Here is a 23,896-nt window from a genome sequence, read left to right on the forward strand (position 1 = left end):
CGCCCCCTCAGTGGAGCCAGCGAGCTGAAAGCAGAGCCAGGCACATTCTCGGGGGGAAAAGGGGGGCACAAAGCCCAGAGACCCCCCCAGCCCTCCCCTCCCGGCCGAACCGTGCCTGCCAAGGGGCAGGGGCTGCCCGGGCCCAGCCCCCCCGTGCCAGGCAGGTTCGAGCCCCCCCAGCCCCATCCCCCCGGGCCAGGCAGGTTCGAGCCCCCCAGCCCCATCCCCCCGTGCCAGGCAGGTTCGAGCCCGCAGCCCCATCCCCCCGGGCCAGGCAGGTTCGAGCCCCCCAGCCCCATCCCCCCGTGCCAGGCAGGTTCGAGCCCCCCAGCCCCATCCCCCCGGGCCAGGCAGGTTCGAGCCCCCAGCCCCATCCCCCCGGGCCAGGCAGGTTCGAGCCCCCCAGCCCCATCCCCATCCCCCCGTGCCAGGCAGGTTCGAGCCCCCCAGCCCCATCCCCCCGGGCCAGGCAGGTTCGAGCCCCCCAGCCCCATCCCCATCCCCCCGTGCCAGGCAGGTTCGAGCCCCCAGCCCCATCCCCCCGTGCCAGGCAGGTTCGAGCCCCCCCCAGCCCCATCCCCCACAGCAGGAGCGAGGCGGGGGGGGCAGATCTGGGGGGCTGGGGGCTCGGGGGGAAGGGGGGGACCCCAGTAAAAACCGGCGGAGAGCCCTAAAGCGGTTCCACGGCGCGACACGGACGGGGCTGGCCCGAGGAGGACTCAGAAGAGGAAGGCTTTCTTCTTCAGCTCGTTGCGCTTCCACAGGGCCAGCTTGCCGAACTCCTCCGGCGGCATCTCGAACACCTTCAGGAAGTCCTCGGGGGACAGGTGGCGCTGCGGGGGAGGGGACAGAGGGTGGTGACACGGACGGAGGGTGGTGACACAGGGAGGGGACCCTCCGGCCTGACACAGCCCCTACCTCCAGCCTGGTCCTGTCCACGCCCGGCGGGAGCTTCACGCGGCCTCGGTTCGTCACCATCAGCATCTCGTAGGGGTAGATCTGCAAAAGAGGAACGGGGGATTTGTGTTCCCAACCCAGCTGTGGGGCTGCTGGGGGATAAAACAGCGCTGGGAGAGAAAAGGAACCGTGGGGAGGATTCCACTGAGTGGTGAATGGAAAAAGAGATTTGCTTTTACAGATAAACTTTAGGTTTGCTGGTAAATTAAATTGGACATTGAAAGATGAAAGAAACAATGGAGAAAATGCCTAAATTCCATGAGAATTAAAAATTAAAGGGAGGGCTATACATTAGAGGGGAATCTTTGGGATCAGGTGTTCTGGGGAGTCTGAACCTCTCAAGTGCCTCAGAAATGGGGAAAAACCCCTAAATTCAGTAAGAATTCAAAATTAAAAGGAGGGTTGTACATTAGAGGGGAATCTTTGGGATCAGATGATCTGGGAAGTCTGAACCTCTCAAGTGCCTCAGAAATGGGGAAAGAGAGAAGGGAAATGTGGCTGGAAATTGGGATAAAAAGGGAGGCTGTGTCCTCCAAACCTTGGAGAGACCCCAGGGGATGCCCCATGGCCTCTGCCTTGGGTGGAATAAAGCCAAAGGGCTCCTCTGTCTCCTGTTTGGGCACAAACCTCTGGTGTTTGGGGTTTAATTTTCCTAACAGGGGGGACACGGGGCTGTGAGAGCCTCCCCCGAGCCCACCCAAGCCCCCCCAGCCCCTCTCACCTTCTGCTCCAGCATGCTGGGCAGGGAGTTGCCTCTGTCCATGCGCCCGCGCTGGCCGTTCTGGGGGGCAAAGCCTGAGGTCAGCCCGGCCCCCACCCCCCAATTCCTCCCTCCTGAAGCCCAGGTGAGGGGCTCCAGCTCCCTCCCCCCTCCAGGGACCGTCCCCGAGGTGGCCCCGGTGGCGGTGGCCCCTCCCCCCACGTCACCCTCTCGCTGGGTCTCCGTGTCCGCCGCCAGGTGAGCTCTTACCTGCAGGGCTGCACAAAGAGAGGAGGGGGCTCAGCCCGGGGACCCCGCTGTGCCCCCACATTCCTGCTGACCCCGGGCTTGTGCCACCCCTCCCAGGCCCTGAGGACACCCCCACACCTCCCAGGACACCCCCACATTCCCGGGAACATACCCTGGGACACCCACACACTACTAGGGATCACCCCCACATCCCCTGGGAGCCTCCACATCTCCAGGACACCCCCACATCCCCAGGACACCCCCACATCCCCAGGACACCCCTATACTCCCAGGGACACCCCCACATCCCCAGGACACCCCCAGACCCCCAGGACACCCCCATACTCCCAGGGACACCCCCACATCCCCAGTACACCCCCAGATCCCCAGGTCACCCCTAAGGACACCCCCAGATCCCCAGGGACACCCCCAGATCCCCAGGGACACCCTCAGGACACCCCCAGATCCCCAGCACGCCCCCAGGACACCCCCAGATCCCCCAGCACACCCCCAGGACACCCCCAGCACACCCCCAGTTCCCCAGGACACCCCCAGGACACCCCCACACCCCCAGGACACTCCCAGGACACCCCCACTCCCAGCCCTGCCCCTCACCAGGGCTCCCCTTCTCGCTCCCCGCCGAGCCGAACTCTGCCGACTGCAGCTGTGGGGGACAGGGACAGGGTCACAGGGGTGACCCCAACCCCCTGAGCAGGGTGGGGGGACAGGGACAGGGTCACAGGGGTGACCCCAGCCCCCTGAGCAGGGTGGGGGGACCCCGGCAGTGGGGGGGGACAGCTGAGAGCCCTTACCCGGGTGAGGGTGCTCCGGCCGGAGGCGGGGAGGGAGGAGCTCTTGGAGCTCGTGTGGAGGGCTGGGAGAGAGGCAGAGAGCGTCAGGGACCCTTGGGGACATTTAGGGACAGGCAGGGATGGGCAGGGACCCTTGGGGACAGGCAGGGATGGGCAGGGACCCTTGGGGACAGGCAGGGATGGGCAGGGACAGGCAGGGACCTTTAGGGACAGGCAGGGATGGGCAGGGACCCTTGGGGACATTTAGGGACAGGCAGGGACCTTTGGGGACATTTAGGGACATTTAGGGACAGGCAGGGATGGTCAGGGACCTTTGGGAACTGGCAGGGATGGGCAGGGACAGGCAGGGACCTTTAGGAACAGGCAGAGATTGTCAGGGACCTTTGGGGACATTGAGGGCCAGGCAGGGATGGACATGGGAGGGCAGAGACCGCCAGAGGCCATCAGGGATGGGCTGGGACTTTTAGGGACCTTTAGGGACATTTAGGGACAGGCAGGGACCATCAGGGATGGGCAGGGATGAGCAGGAGTGCAGGTGGGATTTGAGAGGAGCAGGTGGGGTTTGGGATGTACAGACAGGATTTGGGAGGTGCAGGCAGGATTTGGGATGTACAGGCGGGATTTGGGATGTGCAGACAGAATTTGGGATGTACAGCTGGGATTTGGGATGTGCAGATGGGATTTGGGATGTACAGGTGGGATTTGGGATGTGCAGATGGGATTTGGGATGTACAGGTGGGATTTGGGATCTGCAGGCTGGATTTGGGATGTACAGACAGGATTTGGGATGTACAGACAGGATTTGGGATGTACAGGCAGGATTTGGGATGTACAGGTGGGATTTGGGATGTACAGGTGGGATTTGGGATGTGCAGACAGGATTTGGGATGTGCAGGTGGGATTTGGGATGTACAGGTGGGATTTGGGATGTGCAGACAGGATTTGGGATGTGCAGGTGGGATTTGGGATGTACAGGCAGGATTTGGGATGTACAGGCAGGATTTGGGATGTGCAGGCTGGATTTGGGATGTACAGACAGGATTTGGGATGTACAGACAGGATTTGGGATGTACAGACAGGATTTGGGATCTGCAGGCAGGATTTGGGATCTGCAGGCAGGATTTGGGATCTGCAGGCGGGATTTGGGATCTGCAGGCGGGATTTGGGATCTGCAGGCGGGATTTGGGATGTACAGGCGGGATTTGGGATGTACAGGCGGGATTTGGGATGTACAGACAGGATTTGGGATGTGCAGACGGGATTTGGGATCTGCAGGCGGGATTTGGGATCTGCAGGCGGGATTTGGGATCTGCAGGCGGGATTTGGGATGTGCAGGCAGGATTTGGGATCTGCAGGCAGGATTTGGGATCTGCAGGCGGGATTTGGGGGCACAAGGGGGTGCAGGCACCCAGAGGTGAGGAGGGGAAGGGCCGGGGCTCAGGAGAACCGTCCCCCTCACAGGTGTGGAACGGCGTCCGGTCCGGCAGCGAGCGAGTTTTCCTCCGGATCGGCAGCGACTTCTCCATCTCCTCCTTCAGGATCAGCTTCCCGAGGTTGGAGGTGACCTGGGAACCGAGGGACCCCCGTTGGCATCGGTGCCAGCGCCCCCCCAGCCCCTCAGAGCCCCCGCCCCGCCCTGACCTTGCTCAGCTCCTGCCTCTGGAGCTCCCGCAGGTTCTTCATCTCCTCCGTCAGATCCTCATCCTCCTCCTCCCCTCTCTTGGACGCCATCCGCCTCCTCCACTCCGTCTCTGCGGGAAAAGGGGCGTTCCAGCCACTCCCAGCCCCACCTGGGGTCTCCAGGAGGGAAGCCCCCTCTGGTCCCACCTACCCACGACGGCCAGCGAGGGCGGGCAGGGCCAGTAGTCGGTCTCGATCTTGGCGGGCTGGTTGGGATCCGGGGGCTGCGCCGCCGGGAATTTGGAGGATTCGATGATCAGGTCCTCGATGAGATGCTTCCCGTGGTGGGCACTGGAATGGTGGTCTGGGGGCACGGGGGGGGGTCAGGCGGCATCCCGGGGGGCCCCTTCCCGTGGGAAGGACCCCCCTCCCCACTCACCTTTCTGCCGGTAGATGGGGGGCTTCTTGTAGATGTTGAGCTCTGTGGTGTCGGTCTCTGGGAGAAAAGAGGGATTTGGGGTTGGGAATGGGAGCTCATGGGATTGGGAATTAATGGGGTTGGGATTGGGAATTAATGGGGTTGGGAGTGGGAATTTATGGGGTTGGGAGTGGGAGCTCATGGGATTGGGAATTAATGGGGTTGGGAGTGGGAATTTATGGGGTTGGGAGTGGGAATTAATGGGGTTGGGATTGGGAGCTCATGGGATTGGGAATTAATGGGGTTGGGATTGGGAATTAATGGGGTTGGGAGTGGGAGTTTATGGGGTTGGGAATGGGAACTAATGGGGTTGGGAATTAATGGGGTTGGGAGTGGGAATTTATGGGGTTGGGAATGGGAACTCATGGGGTTGGGATTGGGAGCTGATGGGGTTGGGAGTGGGAATTAATCAGGTTGGGAGTGGGAATTTATGGGGTTGGGAATGGGAACACATGGGATGAAGATTGGGAATTTATGGGGTTGGGAACTCATGGAATTGGGAGCTCATGGGGTTGGGAATGGGAACTCTGGGGTTGGGATTGGGAGCTGATGGGATTGGGAATGGGAGCTCATGAGGTTGGAAGTGGGAACTCATGAGATTGAGAGTTTACGGGATTGGGAGTGGGAACTCATGGGATTGGAAGCTCATGGGGCTGGGAATGGGAATTCATGGGGTTGGGAATAGGAATTTATGGGGTTGGGATTGGGAACTCTGGGGTTGGGATTGGGAGTTGATGGGGTTGGGAGCTCATGGGGTTGGGAAGGGGAATTTATGGGGTTGGGATTGGGAACTCTGGGGTTGGGATTGGGAGTTGATGGGGTTGGGAGCTCATGGGGTTGGGAAGGGGAATTTATGGGGTTGGGAATGGGAGCTGATGGGGTTGGGAATGGGAACTGATGGGATTGGGAGTGGGAACTCATGGGTTGGGAATGGGAGCTGCTGGGTTGGGAATGGGAGCTGCTGGGCTGGGAATGGGAGCTGCTGGGCTGGGAATGGGAGCTGCTGGGCTGAGAATGGGAACTGATGGGTTGGGAATGGGAGCTGCTGGGCTGGGAATGGGAACTGATGGGTTGGGAATGGGAGCTGCTGGGCTGGGAATGGGAGCTGATGGGCTGGGAACGGGAGCTGCTGGGCTGGGGAGAGGCTGGGCCGGCCTGGCTGGCGCGGGCAGCCGCGGCTCCCTCGGGCGTTACCGGGGCGGTGGAAGTGCTGGACGCTGCTGCGGGTGGGGCCCTGGCGCGAGGGGGGCAGCGGGGTGCTGCTGGGGGGGCGGCTCTCCAGCCACTCCCGGATGACCTGTGGGAAAACGGGAGCGGGGTCAGCGAGACCCCCCCCCAGTTCAGCACCGCCCCCTCCTCCCACTGCCAGCAGGGCCGGCACTCACCTCTGGAGATGGGGGAGGAGACATGGATTTGGGAGACAGGGAGCGCTGCAGAAGGCAAGGATTGAATTAATTTAAATTCATTTTAATTTATTTTATATTATTTTTATTTTATTTTTTATAATTATAAAATATTTTAATATTATAAAATAATATTAAAATATAAATAGAATATAATTAACGTAATGTAATATAATACATTATAATAAAGTGTAATATAATGTAATATAAAGTAATTTAATACAATATAATATAATGTAACATAATATAATGTAACATAATATAATGTAATATAATATAATGTAATATAATATAATATAATATAATATAATATAATATAATATAATATAATATAATATAATATAATATAATATAATATAATATAATATAATATAATATAATATAATATAATATAATATAATATAATATAATATAATATAATATAATATAATATAATATAATATTATATTATATTATATTATATTATATTATATTATATAATACATAGCCTAACATAATATAATATACCTAATTAATTAATACAGTTTTAACCATATTAAAATATTATCACTATAAAATATTACTTTACTTATAATAAATTTTAATTAAATTTTTTATCATGTATTATTTTATTTTTTAAAATGATGTAATTTTCTAATAATTTTATTTTAATTAATTTCAATTTAATTTTAAAATAATTTCAATTTAATTCTTAATTAATTTCAATTTAATTTTTAATTAATGTTACTGACTTTTAATTAATTTAACAATTTTGACTGAATCTTAATTTTAATAACCTCCAGGAACAGTTACAAATTATAACAAATTTTAATCAACTTGAGCTATTTTTGTCCTGAAATTTTTTCCTATTCTAAAATTCTATCCCAGCGTGGCAATCCTTCCATCCAGGTGGGATTCCCCCCAAAAAACCCCGGGAATTCCGGCTCACCTCGCGGCTCCGGGGCAGCTCCACGTGCTCCATCAGCGAGTAGGTGAAGTGGGGCTCGTAGATCATCAGGTCGGGGCGCTCGATGTCCAGGATGGCTTTGTCCTTGGGGATGGCAGCCAGGTCCTTGTAGCCCAGCACCTCGTTGTCCATTTTGGCCTGGAAGGAAGAGAAAACACCTTCATTTGGGGTGCAGAAGGGAATTTTTGGGAAATTTAGGGAATTTTTGGGAAATTTAGAGAATTTTTTGTGAGGTCCTTGTAGCCCAGGACCTCATTGTCCATTTTAGCCTGGAATGAAGAGAAAACACCTTCATTTGGGGTGTAGAAGGGAATTTTTGGGAAATTTAGAGAATTTATGGGTAATTTAGAGAATTTTTTACAAGGTCCTTGGGAGCCCATGGGATTGGGAATCATGGGATTGTAGCCCAGCACCTCATTGTCCATTTTGGCCTGGAATGAAGAGAAAACACCTTGATTTGGGGTGCAAAAGGGAATTTTTGGGAAATTTAGGGAATTTTTGGGAAATTTAGAGAATTTTTTGTGAGGTCCTTGTAGCCCAGCACCTCGTTGTCCATTTTGGCCTGGAATGAAGAGAAAACACCTTCATTTGGGGTGCAGAAGGGTATTTTTTTGGAATTTAGGGAATTTTTGAGACATTTATGGAATTTTTTACAAGGTTCTTGTAGCCCAGCACCTCGTTGTCCATTTTGGCCTGGAATGAAGAGAAGACACCTTGATTTGGGGTGTAGAAGGGAATTTTTTGGGAATTTAGGGAATTTATGGGTAATTTAGAGAATTTTTTACAAGGTCTTTGGGAGCCCATGGGATTGGGAATCATGGGATTGTAGCCCAGCACCTCGTTGTTAATTTTGGCCTGGAAGGAAGAGAAAACACCTTCATCTGGGGTGCAAAAAGGAATTTTTGGGAAATTTATGGAATTTTTGGGAAATTTAGAGAATTTTTTGTGAGGTCCTTGTAGCCCAGCACCTCGTTGTCCATTTTGGCCTGGGAGGATGGGAAAACACCTTCATTTGGGGTGCAAAAGGGAATTTTTTGGGAGTTAAGGGAATTTTTGGGAAATTTAGGGAATTTTTTACAAGGTCCTTGTAGCCCAGGACTTCACTGTCCATTTTGGCCTGGAAGGAAGAGAAAACACCTTCATTTGGGGTGCAGGAGGGAATTTTTGGGAATTTAGGGAATTTTTTACAAGGTCCTTGTAGCCCAGCACCTCGTTGTCCATTTTGGCCTGGAATGAAGAGAAAACACCTTGATTTGGGGTGCAGAATGGAATTTTTGGTAAATTTAGAGAATTTTTTACAAGGTCTTTAGGAGCTCATGGGATTGGGAATCATGGGATTGTAGCCCAGCACCTCATTGTCCATTTTGGCCTGGAATGAAGAGAAAACACCTTCATTTGGGGTGCAGGAGGGAATTTTTGGGAAATTTAGGGAATTTTTGGGTAATTTAGGGAATTTCTTGTGAGGTCCTTGTGGCCCAGGATCTCATTGTCCATTTTGGCCTGGGAAGAAGGGAAAACACCTTGATTTGGGGTGCAAAAGGGAATTTTTGGGAAATTTAGAGAATTTTTTACAAGGTCTTTAGGAGCTCATGGGATTGGGAATCATGGGATTGTAGCCCAGCACCTCGTTGTCCATTTTGGCCTGGAATGAAGAGAAGACACCTTGATTTGAGGTGCAGAAGGGAATTTTTGGTAAATTTAGAGAATTTTTTACAAGGTCTTTAGGAGCTCATGGGATTCGGAATCATGGGATTGTAGCCCAGCACCTCGTTGTCCATTTTGCCCTGTGAGGAAGGGAAAATGCCTCGATTTGGGGTGCAGGAGGGAATTTTTGGGAAATTTAGGGAATTTTTGAGACATTTATGGAATTTTTTACAAGGTCCTTCTACCCCAAGACCTCGTTGTCCATTTTGGCCCGGGAGAAAGGGAATGTGGCCTTCATTTGGGGTGCAGAAGGAAACTTTTGGGAAATTTAGGGAATTTTTCAAGGGGTCCTTGCGAGTTCATGGGATTGGGAATCATGGGATTGTAGCCCAGCACCTCATTGTCCATTTTGGCCTGGAATGAAGAGAAAACACCTTCATTTGGGGTGCAGGAGGGAATTTTTGGGAAATTTAGGGAATTTTTGGGTAATTTAGGGAATTTCTTGTGAGGTCCTTGTGGCCCAGGATCTCATTGTCCATTTTGGCCTGGGAAGAAGGGAAAACACCTTGATTTGGGGTGCAGGAGGGAATTTTTGGGAAATTTAGGGAATTTTTTGGGAAATTTAGGGAATTTTTTGTGAGGTCCTTGTAGCCCCGCACCTCGTTGTCCATTTTGGCCTGGAATGAAGAGAAGACACCTTGATTTGGGGTGTAGAAGGGAATTTTTTGGGAATTTAGGGAATTTATGGGTAATTTAGAGAATTTTTTACAAGGTCTTTAGGAGCTCGTGGGATTGGGAATCATGGGATTGTAGCCCAGCACCTCATTGTCCATTTTGGCCTGGAATGAAGAGAAAACACCTTGATTTGGGGTGCAAAAGGGAATTTTTGGGAAATTTAGGGAATTTTTGGGTAATTTAGGGAATTTCTTGTGAGGTCCTTGTGGCCCAGGATCTCATTGTCCGTTTTGGCCTGGAAGGAAGAGAAAACACCTTGATTTGGGGTGCAGAATGGAATTTTTGGTAAATTTAGAGAATTTTTTACAAGGTCTTTGGGAGCCCATGGGATTGGGAATCATGGGATTGTAGCCCAGCACCTCATTGTCCATTTTGGCCTGGAATGAAGAGAAAACACCTTCATTTGGGGTGCAGGAGGGAATTTTTGGGAAATTTAGGGAATTTTTGGGTAATTTAGGGAATTTCTTGTGAGGTACTTGTGGCCCAGGATCTCATTGTCCATTTTGGCCTGGGAGGATGGGAAAACACCTTGATTTGGGGTGCAGAAGGGAATTTTTTGGGAGTTAAGGGAATTTTTTGGAAATTTAGAGATTTTTTTACAAGGTCTTTAGGAGCCCATGGGATTGGGAATCATGGGATTGTAGCCCAGCACCTCATTGTCCATTTTGGCCTGGGAGGATGGGAAAACACATTGATTTGGGGTGCAAAAGGGAATTTTTGGGAAATTTAGAGAATTTTTTACAAGGTCTTTAGGAGCCCATGGGATTGGGAATCATGGGATTGTAGCCCAGCACCTCGTTGTCCATTTTGGCCTGGAAGGAAGAGAAAACACCTTGATTTGGGGTGCTGAAGGGAATTTTTGTGAATTTTTTACAAGGTCCTTGTAGCCCAGGACCTCGTTGTCCATTTTGGAATAAATGGAAAACGCCTCGATTTGGGGTGCAGAAGGGGATTTTTGGGAATGGGGAGGGTTCACACCCCCAAGGCCGTGCCGGGGGTGTGGGGAGGGTTTCGGGGGGCGCATCCCGGCCGCGGGGGTTTAGGGGTGCGCTGGGAATTGGGAAGGGCTCCTTACCACGATGCTGGAGGGAGAGCCGGGAACGCTGGATCCGCGGGAAGAGCAGACGCTCCCAGGGGAGGTCAGAGGCTGCTGGATGGAAAAGGGGGGGTTCAGCCCAGGACGGGGGTCGGGGGTGTGCTGGGGGGCTTGGGGACACCCCTGTGCCCACGGATGGCAATTCCTTGGGGATGGGCGTCTCTGGTGGGCGCTGGGCAGGCAGGGGACAGCTGGGAGGTGACAGCGGCTTGGCCGGGACACGCTGCCGCTAGATGGTGCTGCCAGGCTGGGCTGGAGGAGGAGGAGGAGGAGGAGGAGGAGGAGGAGGAGGAGGAGGAGGAAGGCAAGGCCCTGCTAACAGCAGCCCAGGTCTGCCCATGCCCTTGGCCATCAGCCCCGTGTGCCTTCCCTGCGTGCAGGGACCCCATTATTCCACACCCTGCCAGGACCCCCAGCACCTCCAGCATCCTGCCAGGACCCCCAGCACCTCCAGCATCCCGCCAGGACCCCCAGCACCCTGCCAGCACCCCCAGCACCATTCCCGGACCCCAGCACCATTCCAGACCCCCAGCACCTTCCCAGACCCCCAGCACCTTCCCAGACCCCCAGCACCTTTCCCGGACCCCCAACACCTTTCCCAGACCCCCAACACCTTTCCCAGACCCCCAGCACCTTTCCCGGACCCCCAGCACCTTTCCCGGACCCCCAGCACCTTTCCCAGACCCCCAGCACCTTTCCCGGACCCCCAGCACCTTTCCGGGACCCCCAGCACCTTTTCCAGACCCCACTTCCTTTCCCAGACCCAAGCACCATTCCCGGACCCCCAACACCCTTTACTGGACCCCCAGAACCTTCTCTGGACCCCCAGCACCCTGTTCTGTACTCCCAGAACTTTTCCCACACCCCCGGCACTTTCTCTGGACCCCCAATATCCTTTCTTGGACCCCCAGGAACCTTCCCTGGACCTCCAGAACCTTCTCTGGACCCCCAGCACCCTGTTTTCTGTCCCAGCACCTTCCCCAGAGCTCCAGCACCTTGTTTGGTAGCCCAACACCATTCCTGGACCCACAGAACCCTGTTCTGGACTCCCAAGACCCTCTCTGGACCCTCAACATCCTCCTTGGACCCCCAAGATCCTCCCTGTACCCCCAAACCCCTGTTCTGGACTCCCAAGATCCTCTCTGTACCCCCAAACCCCTGTTCTGGACCCCCAAGATCCTCCCTGTACCCCCAAACCCCTGTTCTGGACCCCCAAGACCCTCCCTGGACCCCCAAACCCCTCCCCACCCCCCCCCTTTACCTTCTGCAGTCTTTCCATTCAGCTGTGGGCTGGGGCTGTGTCAGTCACAGGGTCCTGTGTGGACAGAGGGGGTTTGGGCACTGCCAGGGTGGGCACAGAGCCCCCCCGGGGTGGGGGTCCCATCTCCCACTGCCCTCCTGGCATGGGCTGAGCCCTGCACGCCCTGCAGTGGGCATGAGAGTGGCACGTCCCCAGTGCCAAATGAGGGTGGTACGTCCCCAGGGGTGGCAGCAGGACGGGCCTGCCAGGAGATGCCACTGTCCCTCAGGTAGGGGACAGGGAGGGGGACAGGCAGGGGACAGGCGAGGGACAAGCAGGGGACAGGGACAGGCAGGGGGCCGAGACAGGCAGGGGACAGGCAGGGGTCAGGCAGGGAACAGGCACAGGCAGGGGAGAGGGAGGGGACAGGGAGGGGGACAGGGACAGGCAGGGCGCAGGGACAGAGACAGGCAGGGGACAGGGACAGGCAGGGGACGCCGCACTCACCGCTGCCTCTGTGGCTCCACATCCCCCTGGGCGCCGACGCCGCGCTGGGGCTCGGATGTTCCCTCTGCAAGGAGAGGACAGGCAGCTGTGACTCGCAGGGTGAGCGGGGGACAAACCTCCCCTTGTCCCCACGCTGTCCCCACGCTGTCCCCCGTGCCCGCGGCGTGTCCCTGCCCGGTGGCTGCTGACGGTGCTGGCGGCAGTGCCGCCCTTTTGTCCCGCGGCCTCCAGAAGGCTCCACGGGCAGCGGGACGGGCTCGGGCCCCCAGAGCCCCCGGGGCTCGGGCCCGGCCGCGCTCTAAAGCCACAATGCCGCGCACAAAGGGGAAAATTCCCCATTCTCCTCCAAACTTCTCCTTTCAGAAGGGAGGGAGTTGGGAAAGGCTCGTGCCAGCCGGGCGGTGACAGCGACAGTGACAGCGACACCGGCGCTGGCAGCTCCGGCTCTGAGCCCCAGCCCTGCAGGCTGGGCACGGGGTGGCACCGCCTTTGGGGACACCAAGCCCGCTGTCCCCCAGCCCCGGGAGCGCAGAACTCGCTCCCGTGGGATGCGGGGATGGAGCGGGAGCAGACCCGGGAGCATCCTCGGGCTGCCGGAGGAGGGGGCTCTGCCCACCCTGGAGACCCCCCCGCCACAAAGCCCCCCCAGATCTGTCCCTGGCGCGGGGTTTAAGGCGCTGACCCCCACCCCCAGCCCCTCCCGCCCTCCCCGGGGATCCGGGACCGGTGGCACAAGGGTGGCATTGTCCGGGCGGGCACAGCCGTGAGCTCACACTTTCCAGCGCCGGAGCCAGCCTTGCCCCCCGCCTCCGGTCGCTCTCCGGGGCGCTCGGGACACCGGAGGGACGCGGTGACAGCGAGCAGATGGAGGCGATGGCGGAGAACCGGAGCGGAGGGAGCGGCGGGAGGGTGGGTGCGGGGCCGGCGGGGAAGGAAAACAAACCCGAGCCGGGGGTGCGGAGAGACGCCACAAAATTGGCCAGGGGTGCCAGGCCTGCTCAACCACCTCGGCCGCGGTGTCCCCCCCCGCCCCTCCCCGCGCTCTGGGGACGCGGGGACAGCTTATCAGGCGCAGGCAGGGAGCCACCGCCCCGATGGCAGCCGCGTTCCCCATGGCAACCCCCGATCTCCCCGCGGAGCCGCGGCCAGGTCCCCGCGTGGCCCGAGATAAGCGCGGCTCGGTTGTTTGGGATTTTCCCGGCCAGGAGGGCGAGGGGGAGAGGGGACAGGAGGGGGGGACTCGCAGCGTGTCCCCCTCTCAGGGAGAGGCTGAGGGGACCCACGGCGGGCAGAGAAAAGAGCTGGGCAGGGAGCGTGGGAAGAGGGAGAGATGGAGGAAGGAAGGATGGATGGACGGATGGATGGACGGGCGGACAGGACACGTGCGGGCGGGGCTCACCGGGATGGAGGGGTGCCCGTGCCCCCCCCGTGAGGGGAGCCAGGGCTGTGCTGCCGCGGGAAGAGGCCGGTTCCCTCCTCCCCACCCCGAGGAAATCCGGATTTGACTTTTCGCAGCCGCCAAAGCCATCAGCGCCCGGCCCCGGGCCAGGGGCCAGGCCGTGAGAACCCCCCCACGGCCCAGGGGGAGCGGGGGGGGACCCCCAGCCTTCCTCCATCACCCCCTCCTCACCCTCCCTTCCCGCCGTGCCACCGTGTGCCCCAGTTGTGGCGCGGCTGTCGCGGCTCGCGGCCAGCAGCGACAAGGGGGGGGACACCCGGGGTCACAAGTTCCCTGAACAGACGGTTCCCGCCAGCCCTGGGAACGGTGTCCGGTGCTTCCCAGCCCGGCCCAGCCCAACCCCGGCCTCCTCCTCCTCCTGCTGCTGCTCCTCCTCCCACCACAACCTCCAAACAAACAGCGCAGGCGAGGCCCGGAGCATCCTCCCCGCTCACCGGGGAAACCGAGGCACCGCCACACGCGGGGCCCCACCGGCAACCTGATCGCGACAGCGACAGCGCGTGGGTCCCCGACCCGCGGCTCGCCGGTGTCCGGTTCCTCCTCTGTCCTGTTTCTGCCGCTGCCGTCCCCGCCGGGCCAGCGGCAGCGAGCCCGTGGCTATTGACGGCCATGGCTCCAGGGTCGCTGCCCGGCCACCTCGGTGGCCTCCAAAGCCACCAGCTGCCACCCCCGGGAGTTTTTCCATGGCTGGGATGGACCTGCCGCGGGCACGGGGATGCTCCGTGCCTCAGTTTCCCTGCATGGAAGGTGGATGGGGATGGGAGGGGGGGGAGTATCAACAGTCCGCCCACCCCATCCCGGAGCGGATGGAGATGAAGGAGGCATTTCCACCTCCTCGGTTCCTCCCATCCGCGGAATCTGGGCCAACGCAGCTGTCCCCCGGCCCTGCCCTGCAGGTTTAGAGGGGGGAGACTCGGCCTGAACCTCAAAATTCCCGGGGATTGGGGCGGGGGTCTTTGCCCGGCCCCCCTGCCCCGATGGCCACCCCACAGCCCGCTTTGGGCCGCGCCTCACGTGGCTCGTAATCTGGGATTAAAGTGGGATTAGCCTGCTCATCCCGCACGCGGAGGGACCCGCTGGGGATGTGTGAGGAGGCCGCGCCCTCCGCGGCTCCCGCTGGGGCTTTGGGGGTGTCCCCGCACCCCAAAAACCCCCCCCGGTTCTGCCAGCCCTGGGCTCGGCACACCCAGCATTGGGTACCCCGGCGTGGGGGGCCTGGGCACACCAACACCGCACCTGGGGCCACCCAGGGGGGTTCACACCTGACAGGACACCCGGGAGGTGCCCGGGGGTCCCGAGATGGCAGGAGGTGGCTCTGGAATGAGCTCAGCCCGGCCACCCACCCTGTGTGCCCACAGCCAGGAGCTGAAACCCCCTCGGCTCCATCCGCGGCCAAGAGATGGGGGGAAGCCCCAAATTTGCGCCCAAAATTCTGCCTCTAAATCACCCCCCGATGCTCCGTGGCAGTGGGGAAATGGGGATTTGGTCCCTCCGGACTCTGCCCGGGGGGTTGGGGCACCCCAAAATTCCGTGTCCACCACAGCCAGGGAGCATCAAACCCTCCAAGGGGGGTGGGATTGGGGGATGCCCCCCCAACAGCAGCGCTGAGACCCCACAAATTCACTCCTCAGGTGGGGCTGGGCAGGGCTGGGCGGTCCCGGCCTCCCTCCTCGCCCTCCGCGGTGCCCGTGGCGATGTCCCCGGGGAGGGGCACAGGGGTGCCCCGGGGGGGCGCTGTGGCACCCCGGGGGGGGGGTCGGGGAGGGGTCCCTGCCTCCCCCCCGCGATGGCAGCAGCGCCGGGTGTGGGGACAAGGTGGGAACAAAATGTGGGGCACCCCCGAGGCCCCCCCGGGAGCGGCCTCACCGAAAAGCGACGGGAAAACGGAGAGCGGCCGCCACGAACCGGCCCCGCCGTGTCCCCAGCCGTGTCCCCGTCCCTGCCGAGCCGCTCACTCACCTAAGGCCGGGCTCACCGCATCCCTCCGGCCGCGGGGCGATGCCCCGGGCTCGCTCCTCTCGCCCTGCCACCGACTCGCGCGTGGGCTCCCGGGGCTGCGGCGCATCCGAGAGCCGTGACAGCGGGGCGCGGGCGGGCGAGCGGGCGGGCGAACGGGCGAGCGAGCCTATCACCCCACGCCAGCCCAGCCCCGCCGCCCGATAACCGCGGCTGGGCGGGCGGGCGTGCGGGGGAGGCTGCGTGGAGCGCGGGGTGGGAGGGTGGAGGAGTGCGTGGCTGCCCGGGAGGGGGGTGGCGGTGGCCGCGTGGGTGCCGCTCGCCTCTCCCCGGCTCGCTGCTGGCTCAGTCCCTTTCCCAACAAGAGGAGAATTAGCCGGCATCATGACGAAGCAGTATTGGCTGCCGCTCCTCCCGCTTCCCCGGCACAAAGAGGGAGGAAAACAGGAATAACCCGGCCTGCCCCGCTGCCAGGGGCAGCCCGGAGCCCCGGCACCCCCCCGGCGCCCGCTGCCGCTCCCGCCGCAGCCCCTCGGAGGGATTTTGGCACCCCCAGCCCCGCTCGGGGGGCGCTGAGCACCTCACGGGGCTGCGGCAGCGTGGGGCGGGGGGGAACGGGGACGGCACCTCCCGCCCAATCCGACCCCCGGGCTGGGTCTGGGGGTGCTGCGCCCACCCCTCGCTGCCCCGGGAGGGGAAATCCATCGGGAATTTCCATCCGCGGAACCGGCGCAGCCCAGGGAGGATTGGGAGGTGCTGGGAACCTGCCAAAACCGAGAGGGGAGAGCTGATGCCCCCCGAAACCCCAAGCTCCCCCCAAGCCCTTGGGGTCGCGGTCCAGCCCCGGTCCGGGGGAAGGGCTGGGCAGGGCAGGGAGGCTGCGGCCACCTCCATCCCTCTGAAGCCGCTCGGAACGTGATCCCGGTATCCCGGCATCCGGCACGGGAGCGGAGCCGCGGCCGGACCCCGCCGGGGGCGGCGGGGCTGCGTTGGTGCCGCAGCGCCGGGATCCGGAGTCTATTCCCGGCTCTGTGTGGGAGCGCTGCCTGGTGACAGCAGCTCCCTTTCTGGGGCTCCTCCTCGCTGCTTCTGCTCTTGGCTGCCTCAGTTTCCCCCCACCCGGCTCAGGAAAGGGCTGCTGGACCCCTCCGGGTGCACATCTGGGGGGGATGGGCACGCAGGGCCTGGGGTGTGTCCGGGGATGGACCCAGGGGGTGCACATCTGGGAGCAAACACACCCAGGGCTGCACATCTGGGGGGATCCAGGCCCAGAGGTGAACATCTGGCGAGGATACACCCCTAGGGGGATTCACACGCGTGTCCTTCAGCGCCAGGGCCGGCCTGGCTCGCCGGAGCATCCCGGCCCGGGCTCCGCCATGCCGCCGTCCCCCCGCGCCCGGGGGGCTCCGCCGGCCCCCGCCGCCCCCCGGGGCCGTGCCCGTGAATAATCGAGGCTGCGGCCGCCTCTCCCCCGCCACTAACCCAGTTTCTCAAGCATGAAGACGATCGCAGCGGCTGCTCGGCGGCTGCCACCTGCGCCCGGGGGCTGCTCGGGCGTCTGACCCGGCCGTGGCACCGCCGGGGCTCGGCCTCTCGGCCCAGCACGCCGGGGATGCCCGCGGGCACGGCGGGAGGAGTTCGGGGGCGCCCCGATCCGGCTCCAACCCGCAGCGCGCGGTGTTTCATGCACCCACTCACAGCCGAGCCCGGACGCCGCTGGCTCACCCTGGTCCCGGCCGTGCCCTTCAGAGCGCGGCCCGGTGCTGGAGGATGCGCGGAGGGTGCGGGGTGGGGGGCAGGGGGTCAGGCCCTACCTTCAGGGGAGCCCATGGCCCGCAGGCAGCGCTGCCCGTCCGCCGGGAGCCATCCCCGCGCCGAGCATCCCTCCCGCCCCTGCGCCGCACGCACGTTGCCACAGCGACCGCCTCCCGCCCGCCGCACCGCGGGATGGGCACCGGGAGCTGCGGGAGCGGCCTCGGGGCTCGCCGGGAGCTGCGGGGGGGCGGGAGCGGCCCCGGGGCTCGGCCAGGGAGGGAGGAGGAGCAGGAGGGTCCTGTGGATTCAGAGAGGGATGAGGGAGTGCAGGACAAGCCAGGGGATTCAGAGAGGGATGGAGGAGGTGCAGGAGCATCCTTCGGCCTCGCTGAGGGGTGGAGGAGGTGCAGAAAAATCCCCTGGACACTCAGAGGGATGGAGGAGGTGCAGGAGCATCCTCTGGATTCAGAGAGGGACGGTGGAGGTGCAGGATAATCCTAGGGAGACAAAAAGGGATGGAAGGAGTGCAGGACAATTCTGGGGACACACACAGGGGTGGAGGAGGTGCAGGAGCATCCTTCGGCCTCACTGAGGGGTGGAGGAGGTGCAGAAAAATCCCCTGGACACTCAGAGGGGTGGAGGAGGTGCAGGAGCATCCTTTGGCCTCGCAGAGGGATGAGGTAGTGCAGGACAATCTTGGGGCTGCACAGAGGGATGGAAGGAGTGCAGAACAGTCCTCTGGATTTAGTGAGGGATAGAAGGAGCACAGGACGATCCTCTGGCCTTGCCAAGTGATGGAAGAAGTGGAGGAGCATCCGTCGGCCTCACTGAGGGATGAAGAATGTACGGGACAGGCCTGAGGTTCAGAAAGGGATGGAGGGAGTGCAGGACAATCCTGGGGACACACACAGGGATGGAGGAGGTGCAGAACAAGACCCTGGACACAGAGAGGCATAGAAGGAGTGCAGGACAGTCCTGTGGATTTAGAGAGGGATGGAGGAAGGGCAGGAGCATCCTTCAGCCTCGCTGAGGGATGAGGGAGTGCAGGACAGTCCTGGGGACACACAGAGGGATGGAAGGAATGCAGGACAATCCCCTGGCTTTGCCAAGTGATGGAGGAGGTGCAGGAGCCTCCTTCAGCCTCACTGAGACATGGAGGAGGTGCAGGACAACGATCCCCTGGACACACAGAGGGATGGAGGAGGTGCAGGAGCATCCTTTGGCCTGGCTGAGGGATGGAAGGAATGCAGAACAATCCTCTGGCTCTAGTCAGGGATGGAGGAAGAGCAGGAGGATCCCTTGGCCTCACTGAGACATGGAAGAGGTGCAGAACAATTCTCTGCACACACAGAAGGATGGAAGGAGTGCAGGACAATCCTGTGGATTTAGAGAGGGATGGAGGAAAGGCAGGAGCATCCTTCAGCCTCAGTGAGGAGAGAACATGCAGGAAAATCCTCTGGATTTAGTGAGGGATGAAAGGGGTGCAGAAAAATCTTGCGGTTTCAGAGATGGATGGAGGAGGTGCAGGAGCATCCTTCAGCCTCACGGAGGGATGGAAGGAGTGAAGGACAGTCCTCTGCACACTCAGAGGGATGGAGGGAGTGCAGGACAATCCTGTGGAGGCACACAGGGATGGAAGGAGTGCAGGACAATCCTGTGGACGCACACAGGGATGGAAGGAGTGCAGGACAATCCCCTGGACACCCAGTGCCACCGTGTCCTCTTACCCTCAGCCCCCCTCCGATCCATGGAGCCCCCCAAGGGGCTGCGGGGACAGCTTTGGAAGGTGGGAAGAGCCCCGCAGGGAGGGGCTGGGGCCGGAGGAGGGGACGGGGGAGGTGGGCTCAGCTTGGGGGTCCCCAGCTGCCCCCGCCCCAACCTTTGGGCACAGCCTGGGGACAGAGGGGCTTTGTCACCTTCAGGCGCCACCAGGTGCCAGCGCAGCCCCGCGCTGAGCCTCACCCGCCACAGGAGGGTCTCAGGGGCTGCTCCAGCGCTGAGGGGGCTCTGGGGACCCCCTCCCCTCGCAGTCCCGCGGGGGGAGGCCGGGGATTCCCCCAGGCACCGTTTGCTGGCCAGGGAAGTGATAACACCTGATAAACACCTGATAAACACCTGATAAACACCTGATAAACACCTGATAAACACCTGATAAACACCTGATAAACACCTGATAAACACCTGATAAACACCTGATAAACACCTGATAAACACCTGATAAACACCTGATAAACACCTGATAAACACCTGATAAACACCTGATAAACCTCGCGGCGTGGAGCTGGGGAATCCCGGGGGTTCCCCGAGGGGCAGCACAAGGGAGGGAGGGTCCCTTCAGAGCTCACCTGCCTTCGCACTCGTGCCTCAGTTTCCCTCCCGGAGAGCCCACTCCCCATCTTCAGGAGGGTGGGGGGCTCGATTCCTTAAAACCGACTCCAATTAAACCCCCCGGGGCAGGAATTCAGCCCAACCCCAACTTCGCAGTGCCCCCGAAAACACAAATGGGGCAGCCCCAGGTTCTGGAGCCCCTCCCGCGGCCCCCCCGGCCCCGGGGGATGAGTGATGGGTGTGGGGCCGTCCTCGCCTCCGGGATGTGCCCCGGGAGCTGCCAGCGCCTCTCGGGGCTGCCACAGCCCCCGCGGGGTGGGGACAGCACCAATGTCACAGCTGTGGCCCTGTCCCCTCTGTCCCCAGCCCCATCCCGGGGGTGCAGAGCCGGGTTAAGCCTCCCTCACTGCCTCAAGCGAGGGTTCAGGTCCCCTCTGGGACACCCGGGGGGCTCCGGTGCCCCCCAAATCCCGGCCAGGTCAGTGAGAGCCCATCCTGTCCCCCTAATCCCCCCTCCTGTCCCCTTCTCACAGCCCCTCCCCCCACGGGTGGGACCCCCGAAATCCAGGGTGGGGGGTGCTCCCACAGCCCCCCCACAGCAGCACGGGGATCCAGGAGTGCAAAATGTGCTTTATTTTGGGAACGACACCACCACCAGCACCAGCTGCTGCTTCCAGGCACCTGCGAGGGAAGGAGGAAAAGGGTTTTTAGCAGGGTGACCCCGCTGTGGGGTCGGAGCCCCCCCCAAGGGGAACCCTAGAGCCCCCACCCTAATCCTCACCCGGATGAAACTCCTGGAATTCCCCAAGTCCCGTCATTTCTTGGCTGCTGCTTTCCTGCCCCGACCGGCTCCACGTCCCTGCGAGAACGGGGAGGGGGCTGAAGGTGGGGGGACCCCCAAATCTGTGCTGCCCCCACAATTTTGGATCCAGCAGCTGCTGCCCGTCACAGCCCAACCCCCGACCCCTCCCCAGAAGCCCCGATCCGGTATCCCGGGGGATGGGGGGCAGGGGACACCCCGAGTGCTCCTACCTTGGCGGGGGGGGGAGCCGCGGGGGCGAGGCTGTTCCTGCTCGGGAGAGAAGGGGGGGTTGGGGTCGGGGTCCCGGCCGTGGGACCCCCCCAGCCCAGGGTTTTCATACTCACGGCTCCTCCTCCTTTTCCCGCTTCCTTTTCTATGGGAGAGAGAAAGAGAGGGAGGATGGGGAGTCTTCCTCCCCCAGGGATGAAGGCCACGGCTCATCCCCGGAACACAGAGGAATTTGGGGTCCCCGCCACCCCCTCCCCGTGCCACAGGGACCCCAAAACCCCTTCGGCCCCAGCCCTCAGGTGCCGACCTTGGCAGTGCTGCCCTTCTGGGCACCTGAGCCCTTGGTGGGCTTCTTGGGGGTCTCCTCTGCTGCTTCCTCTTCCTCCTCCTCCTCCTCATCCGAGGTCAGGTCCATGACTGCGGGAGAGCCTGGCTGAGCCCCCAGTCCCCGCTGGGGGGGCTCGGGGGGACCCCATTACTCCTCAGGGGACAGCGGGGGGTGTGAGGGAGTGGGGGGGACCCCGATACTCAATGGACACATTGGGGGGGGTCGGGGGACCCCGATAGTCACTGGACAGGTGGGGGGGGCTCAGAGCGTGGGGGTCACCCCGATACTCACTGGACAGGTGGAGGTGGGGGGGGTGTCAGAGGGGCTCCCCGATACTCACTGGACACATAGGGTGGGGTTCAGGGGGTGGGGGGCACCCCGATACTCACTGGACAGGTGGAGGTGGGGGGGGTGTCAGAGGGGCTCCCCGATACTCACTGGACACGTGCTGGCCACTGACATAGAGGGGCCCGGAGCCGGCTCGCAGGTGGAAGGTCACCGGGGGGGTCAGCTCCACTCCGGCCAGCGAGGCCTGGAAAATGGGGGTGGGAAACAATTCCTGGCGACCCCCCGGGACAGACCCCCGAAGCCTTCCCGGGACAACGGGGGACAGAGGGGATGCCTGGGGCAGGGATCGTGGGGGGGATACGCAGGACCAGGGGACACGGGGCGGGGGGAACACGGGGAGCGCAGGACACGAGGGGATAGAGGAGATGGAGGACAGGGGCAGCCCCCCGCCCCCCTCCCCGGGACAGCGGCAGCCCCCGGGCCCTGGAGCCCTGCCCCGGACAGGAGCAGCTCCCGGAGCCCCGAGCTCTCCCGGGACAGCTCCCAGCCCCCTGGAGCCCTCCCAGGGACAGGAGCAGCCCCCGGGACAGCTCCCAGCCCCCTGGAGCCCTCCCCGGGACAGCGGCAATCCCCCGGAGGAGCCCCCAGCCCCCCGAGTCCCCCGTTCCTCACCGAGGGCAGCACCGAGGGTTTCAGCGTGGCCAGCGGCACCGGGGCGCGGCTGTCGCCGTCCTCGGCCACCACCTCGAGCACGTGGAACTCATCCCGGGCCGCCTCCCCCAGGCACGCCTGGGCAGGGGGAGATGAGGAAACCCCCTGAGGACACCCCCAAAATGCAGCCTGAACCCCAACACTGAGGGGTTTTGTGGGGTGGGGGCACCCCCTGCCCAGGCAAATGTGGAATTCACCCCTGCCGGAGCAGCAGCAGCTGGGATTTGGGGGGCTGAGGGACACCAGCACCCCCTCCCTACCCTGATTAATTAATTAATTAATTATTCCCGGGCAGTGGGGAACAAACCCTCCCTTAAACCCCTCGCAACGACCCCGGGTTTTGGGTTTTTAGGATTTTTTTTTTTTTTTTTTTTTGAGTTTTGGGTTTGTTTCTTTTTTGGGTTCTGGGATTTTTTGGGTATTCTTTGAGATTTTTGATGGTTTTTGGAGGGTTTAAGGTTGTTTTGGGGGGTTTTTTTTGGGTTTTGGGGTCTCGGGTTTTTTTTGGGGGGTATTTTGTGAGGGGATTTGGGGGGTTTTGGGCTTTTTTTGGGGGTATTTTTTGAAATTTTGAAATTTTTGGGGGGGTTTTAGCGGCTTTTTTGGGGGATTTTGTTTGTTTTTTTTTTTTGGGGGGGGGGACTTTTTTGGGTCTTAGGGTTTTTTGGGGTCGCTCACCGTGCGCAGCACCAGCTGCTGCTCGCAGCTCCAATCCTCGGTCACTCGGAAGGTGCAGGAGCTCCTGGCGCTGCTCAGCTCGCACCCTGCGGGGACAGCAGGGGACAGAGCCACACCCTGGTCCCCCCGGGCAGGGGGGGACACCTTGGGGGGAGCTCTGGGGTGGGGAGGGGGTGACACTCACCCCAAAGGACGGACATGGGTCTGTCGGAGCCGCTGTCGGTGCTGTCCGTGAAGGACATGGTGGCACAGCTCGGGGAGGGGACACGGCTCGGGGTGGCACAGCCTGAGGGGGAGGGGGGGACACACACATACAGAGTTGTGGGACCCCCTCCCCAAAATTCAGCGCCCCCCACCCCAAACACTCACCCAAAGCAGCGCCGCGGTTCGGAACCCCAGGGGGACCCCACGGACAGCGAGACCCCCTCACCCAAGAGCGGCACTTATGGGGTCACGGGGACCCCGCCCGCCCCCCAGGCAATTAGGAGCAGCCGCGCTGGTAATTAGTTAATTACCGCCTCAGGTGGGGGGGTTAATGAGCGTGGGGGCCCCAGAACCCCCCCCCACGCTGTGTGACAGGTCACCGTGTGGTGACATCGCTGGCGGTGGGCCCATCCTGAGTGTCCCCAGGTGTTCCCGTGCCTTGGGTGTCCATCGATGTCACCCGTGTCCCCTCCATGTCACCCCCTGTTTATTGATGTCCCCCGTGTCCCTCGATGTCACCCGTGTCCCCCCCATGTCACCCCCTGTTTATTAATGTCCCCCGTGTCCCTCGATGTCACCTGTGTCCCCTCCATGTCACCCCGTTTCTTGAGGTCCCCATGTCCCATCCATCCCCCTGTGTTGTCCCCTCCGTGTCCCTATGCCCCGTGTGTCCCCCACCCCACGTGTCCCCCCGTGTTGTTCTGTGTCCCCCGATGTCACCCCGTGCCCCCTGTCCTGCGTGATCCCCTCGTGTCCCCACCACGTCACCCCG

General features: G+C 60.4%; 2 protein-coding genes across 3 annotated transcripts; both read right to left on the bottom strand.

Moving 5' to 3' along the window:
- Positions 1-540: 540 nt before the first annotated feature.
- On the bottom strand, positions 541-16,010 carry DMTN (dematin actin binding protein). Its single transcript, XM_059870622.1, has 17 exons — positions 15,806-16,010; positions 12,388-12,451; positions 11,902-11,955; positions 10,620-10,694; positions 7,148-7,303; positions 6,202-6,246; positions 6,011-6,113; positions 4,778-4,834; positions 4,550-4,702; positions 4,360-4,469; positions 4,178-4,283; positions 2,719-2,780; positions 2,522-2,570; positions 1,928-1,935; positions 1,679-1,738; positions 919-999; positions 541-833 (listed from the first exon to the last, which is right to left on the bottom strand). The coding sequence occupies exons 3-17, from the start codon at positions 11,917-11,919 to the stop codon at positions 720-722; spliced, it is 1,197 nt and encodes a 398-aa protein (XP_059726605.1). The 5' UTR covers positions 11,920-11,955; positions 12,388-12,451; positions 15,806-16,010; the 3' UTR covers positions 541-719.
- A 4,493-nt stretch (positions 16,011-20,503) lies between these two features.
- On the bottom strand, positions 20,504-23,792 carry NPM2 (nucleophosmin/nucleoplasmin 2). 2 transcript variants are annotated; one of them, XM_059870413.1, is made up of 10 exons: positions 23,436-23,792; positions 23,105-23,206; positions 22,921-23,006; positions 22,204-22,320; positions 21,682-21,775; positions 21,223-21,332; positions 21,032-21,060; positions 20,918-20,954; positions 20,667-20,744; positions 20,504-20,566 (listed from the first exon to the last, which is right to left on the bottom strand). In XM_059870413.1, the coding sequence occupies exons 2-9, from the start codon at positions 23,160-23,162 to the stop codon at positions 20,700-20,702; spliced, it is 576 nt and encodes a 191-aa protein (XP_059726396.1). In that variant the 5' UTR covers positions 23,163-23,206; positions 23,436-23,792; the 3' UTR covers positions 20,504-20,566; positions 20,667-20,699. The 2 variants fall into 2 exon arrangements, with proteins under 2 accessions (XP_059726396.1, XP_059726397.1); XM_059870414.1 differs by lacking the exon at positions 23,436-23,792 and adding an exon at positions 23,290-23,428.
- Positions 23,793-23,896: the final 104 nt, after the last annotated feature.

The sequence above is a fragment of the Haemorhous mexicanus genome, chromosome 30 (assembly GCF_027477595.1).
Source record: "Haemorhous mexicanus isolate bHaeMex1 chromosome 30, bHaeMex1.pri, whole genome shotgun sequence".
Taxonomy (NCBI): Eukaryota; Metazoa; Chordata; class Aves; order Passeriformes; family Fringillidae; genus Haemorhous; species Haemorhous mexicanus.

What these genes read in the sequence shown, in the direction of transcription:
- NPM2 (XM_059870413.1), bottom strand. Translation starts at nt 23,162, where the DNA reads ATGTCCTTCACGGACAGCACCGACAGCGGCTCCGACAGACCCATGTCC. An exon ending in ACCCATGTCCGTCCTTTGGG is followed by an intron (nt 23,007 to 23,104) that starts GTGAGTGTCACC and finishes CTGTCCCCGCAG; the next exon opens with GGTGCGAGCTGAGCAGCGCC. An exon ending in CGGGAAAAGGAGGAGGAGCC is followed by an intron (nt 20,955 to 21,031) that starts GTGAGTATGAAA and finishes TCTCCCGAGCAG; the next exon opens with GAACAGCCTCGCCCCCGCGG.
- DMTN (XM_059870622.1), bottom strand. An exon ending in GCCGGAGCACCCTCACCCGG is followed by an intron (nt 2,571 to 2,718) that starts GTAAGGGCTCTC and finishes TGTCCCCCACAG; the next exon opens with CTGCAGTCGGCAGAGTTCGG. An exon ending in TGGACAGGACCAGGCTGGAG is followed by an intron (nt 834 to 918) that starts GTAGGGGCTGTG and finishes CCTCCCCCGCAG; the next exon opens with CGCCACCTGTCCCCCGAGGA.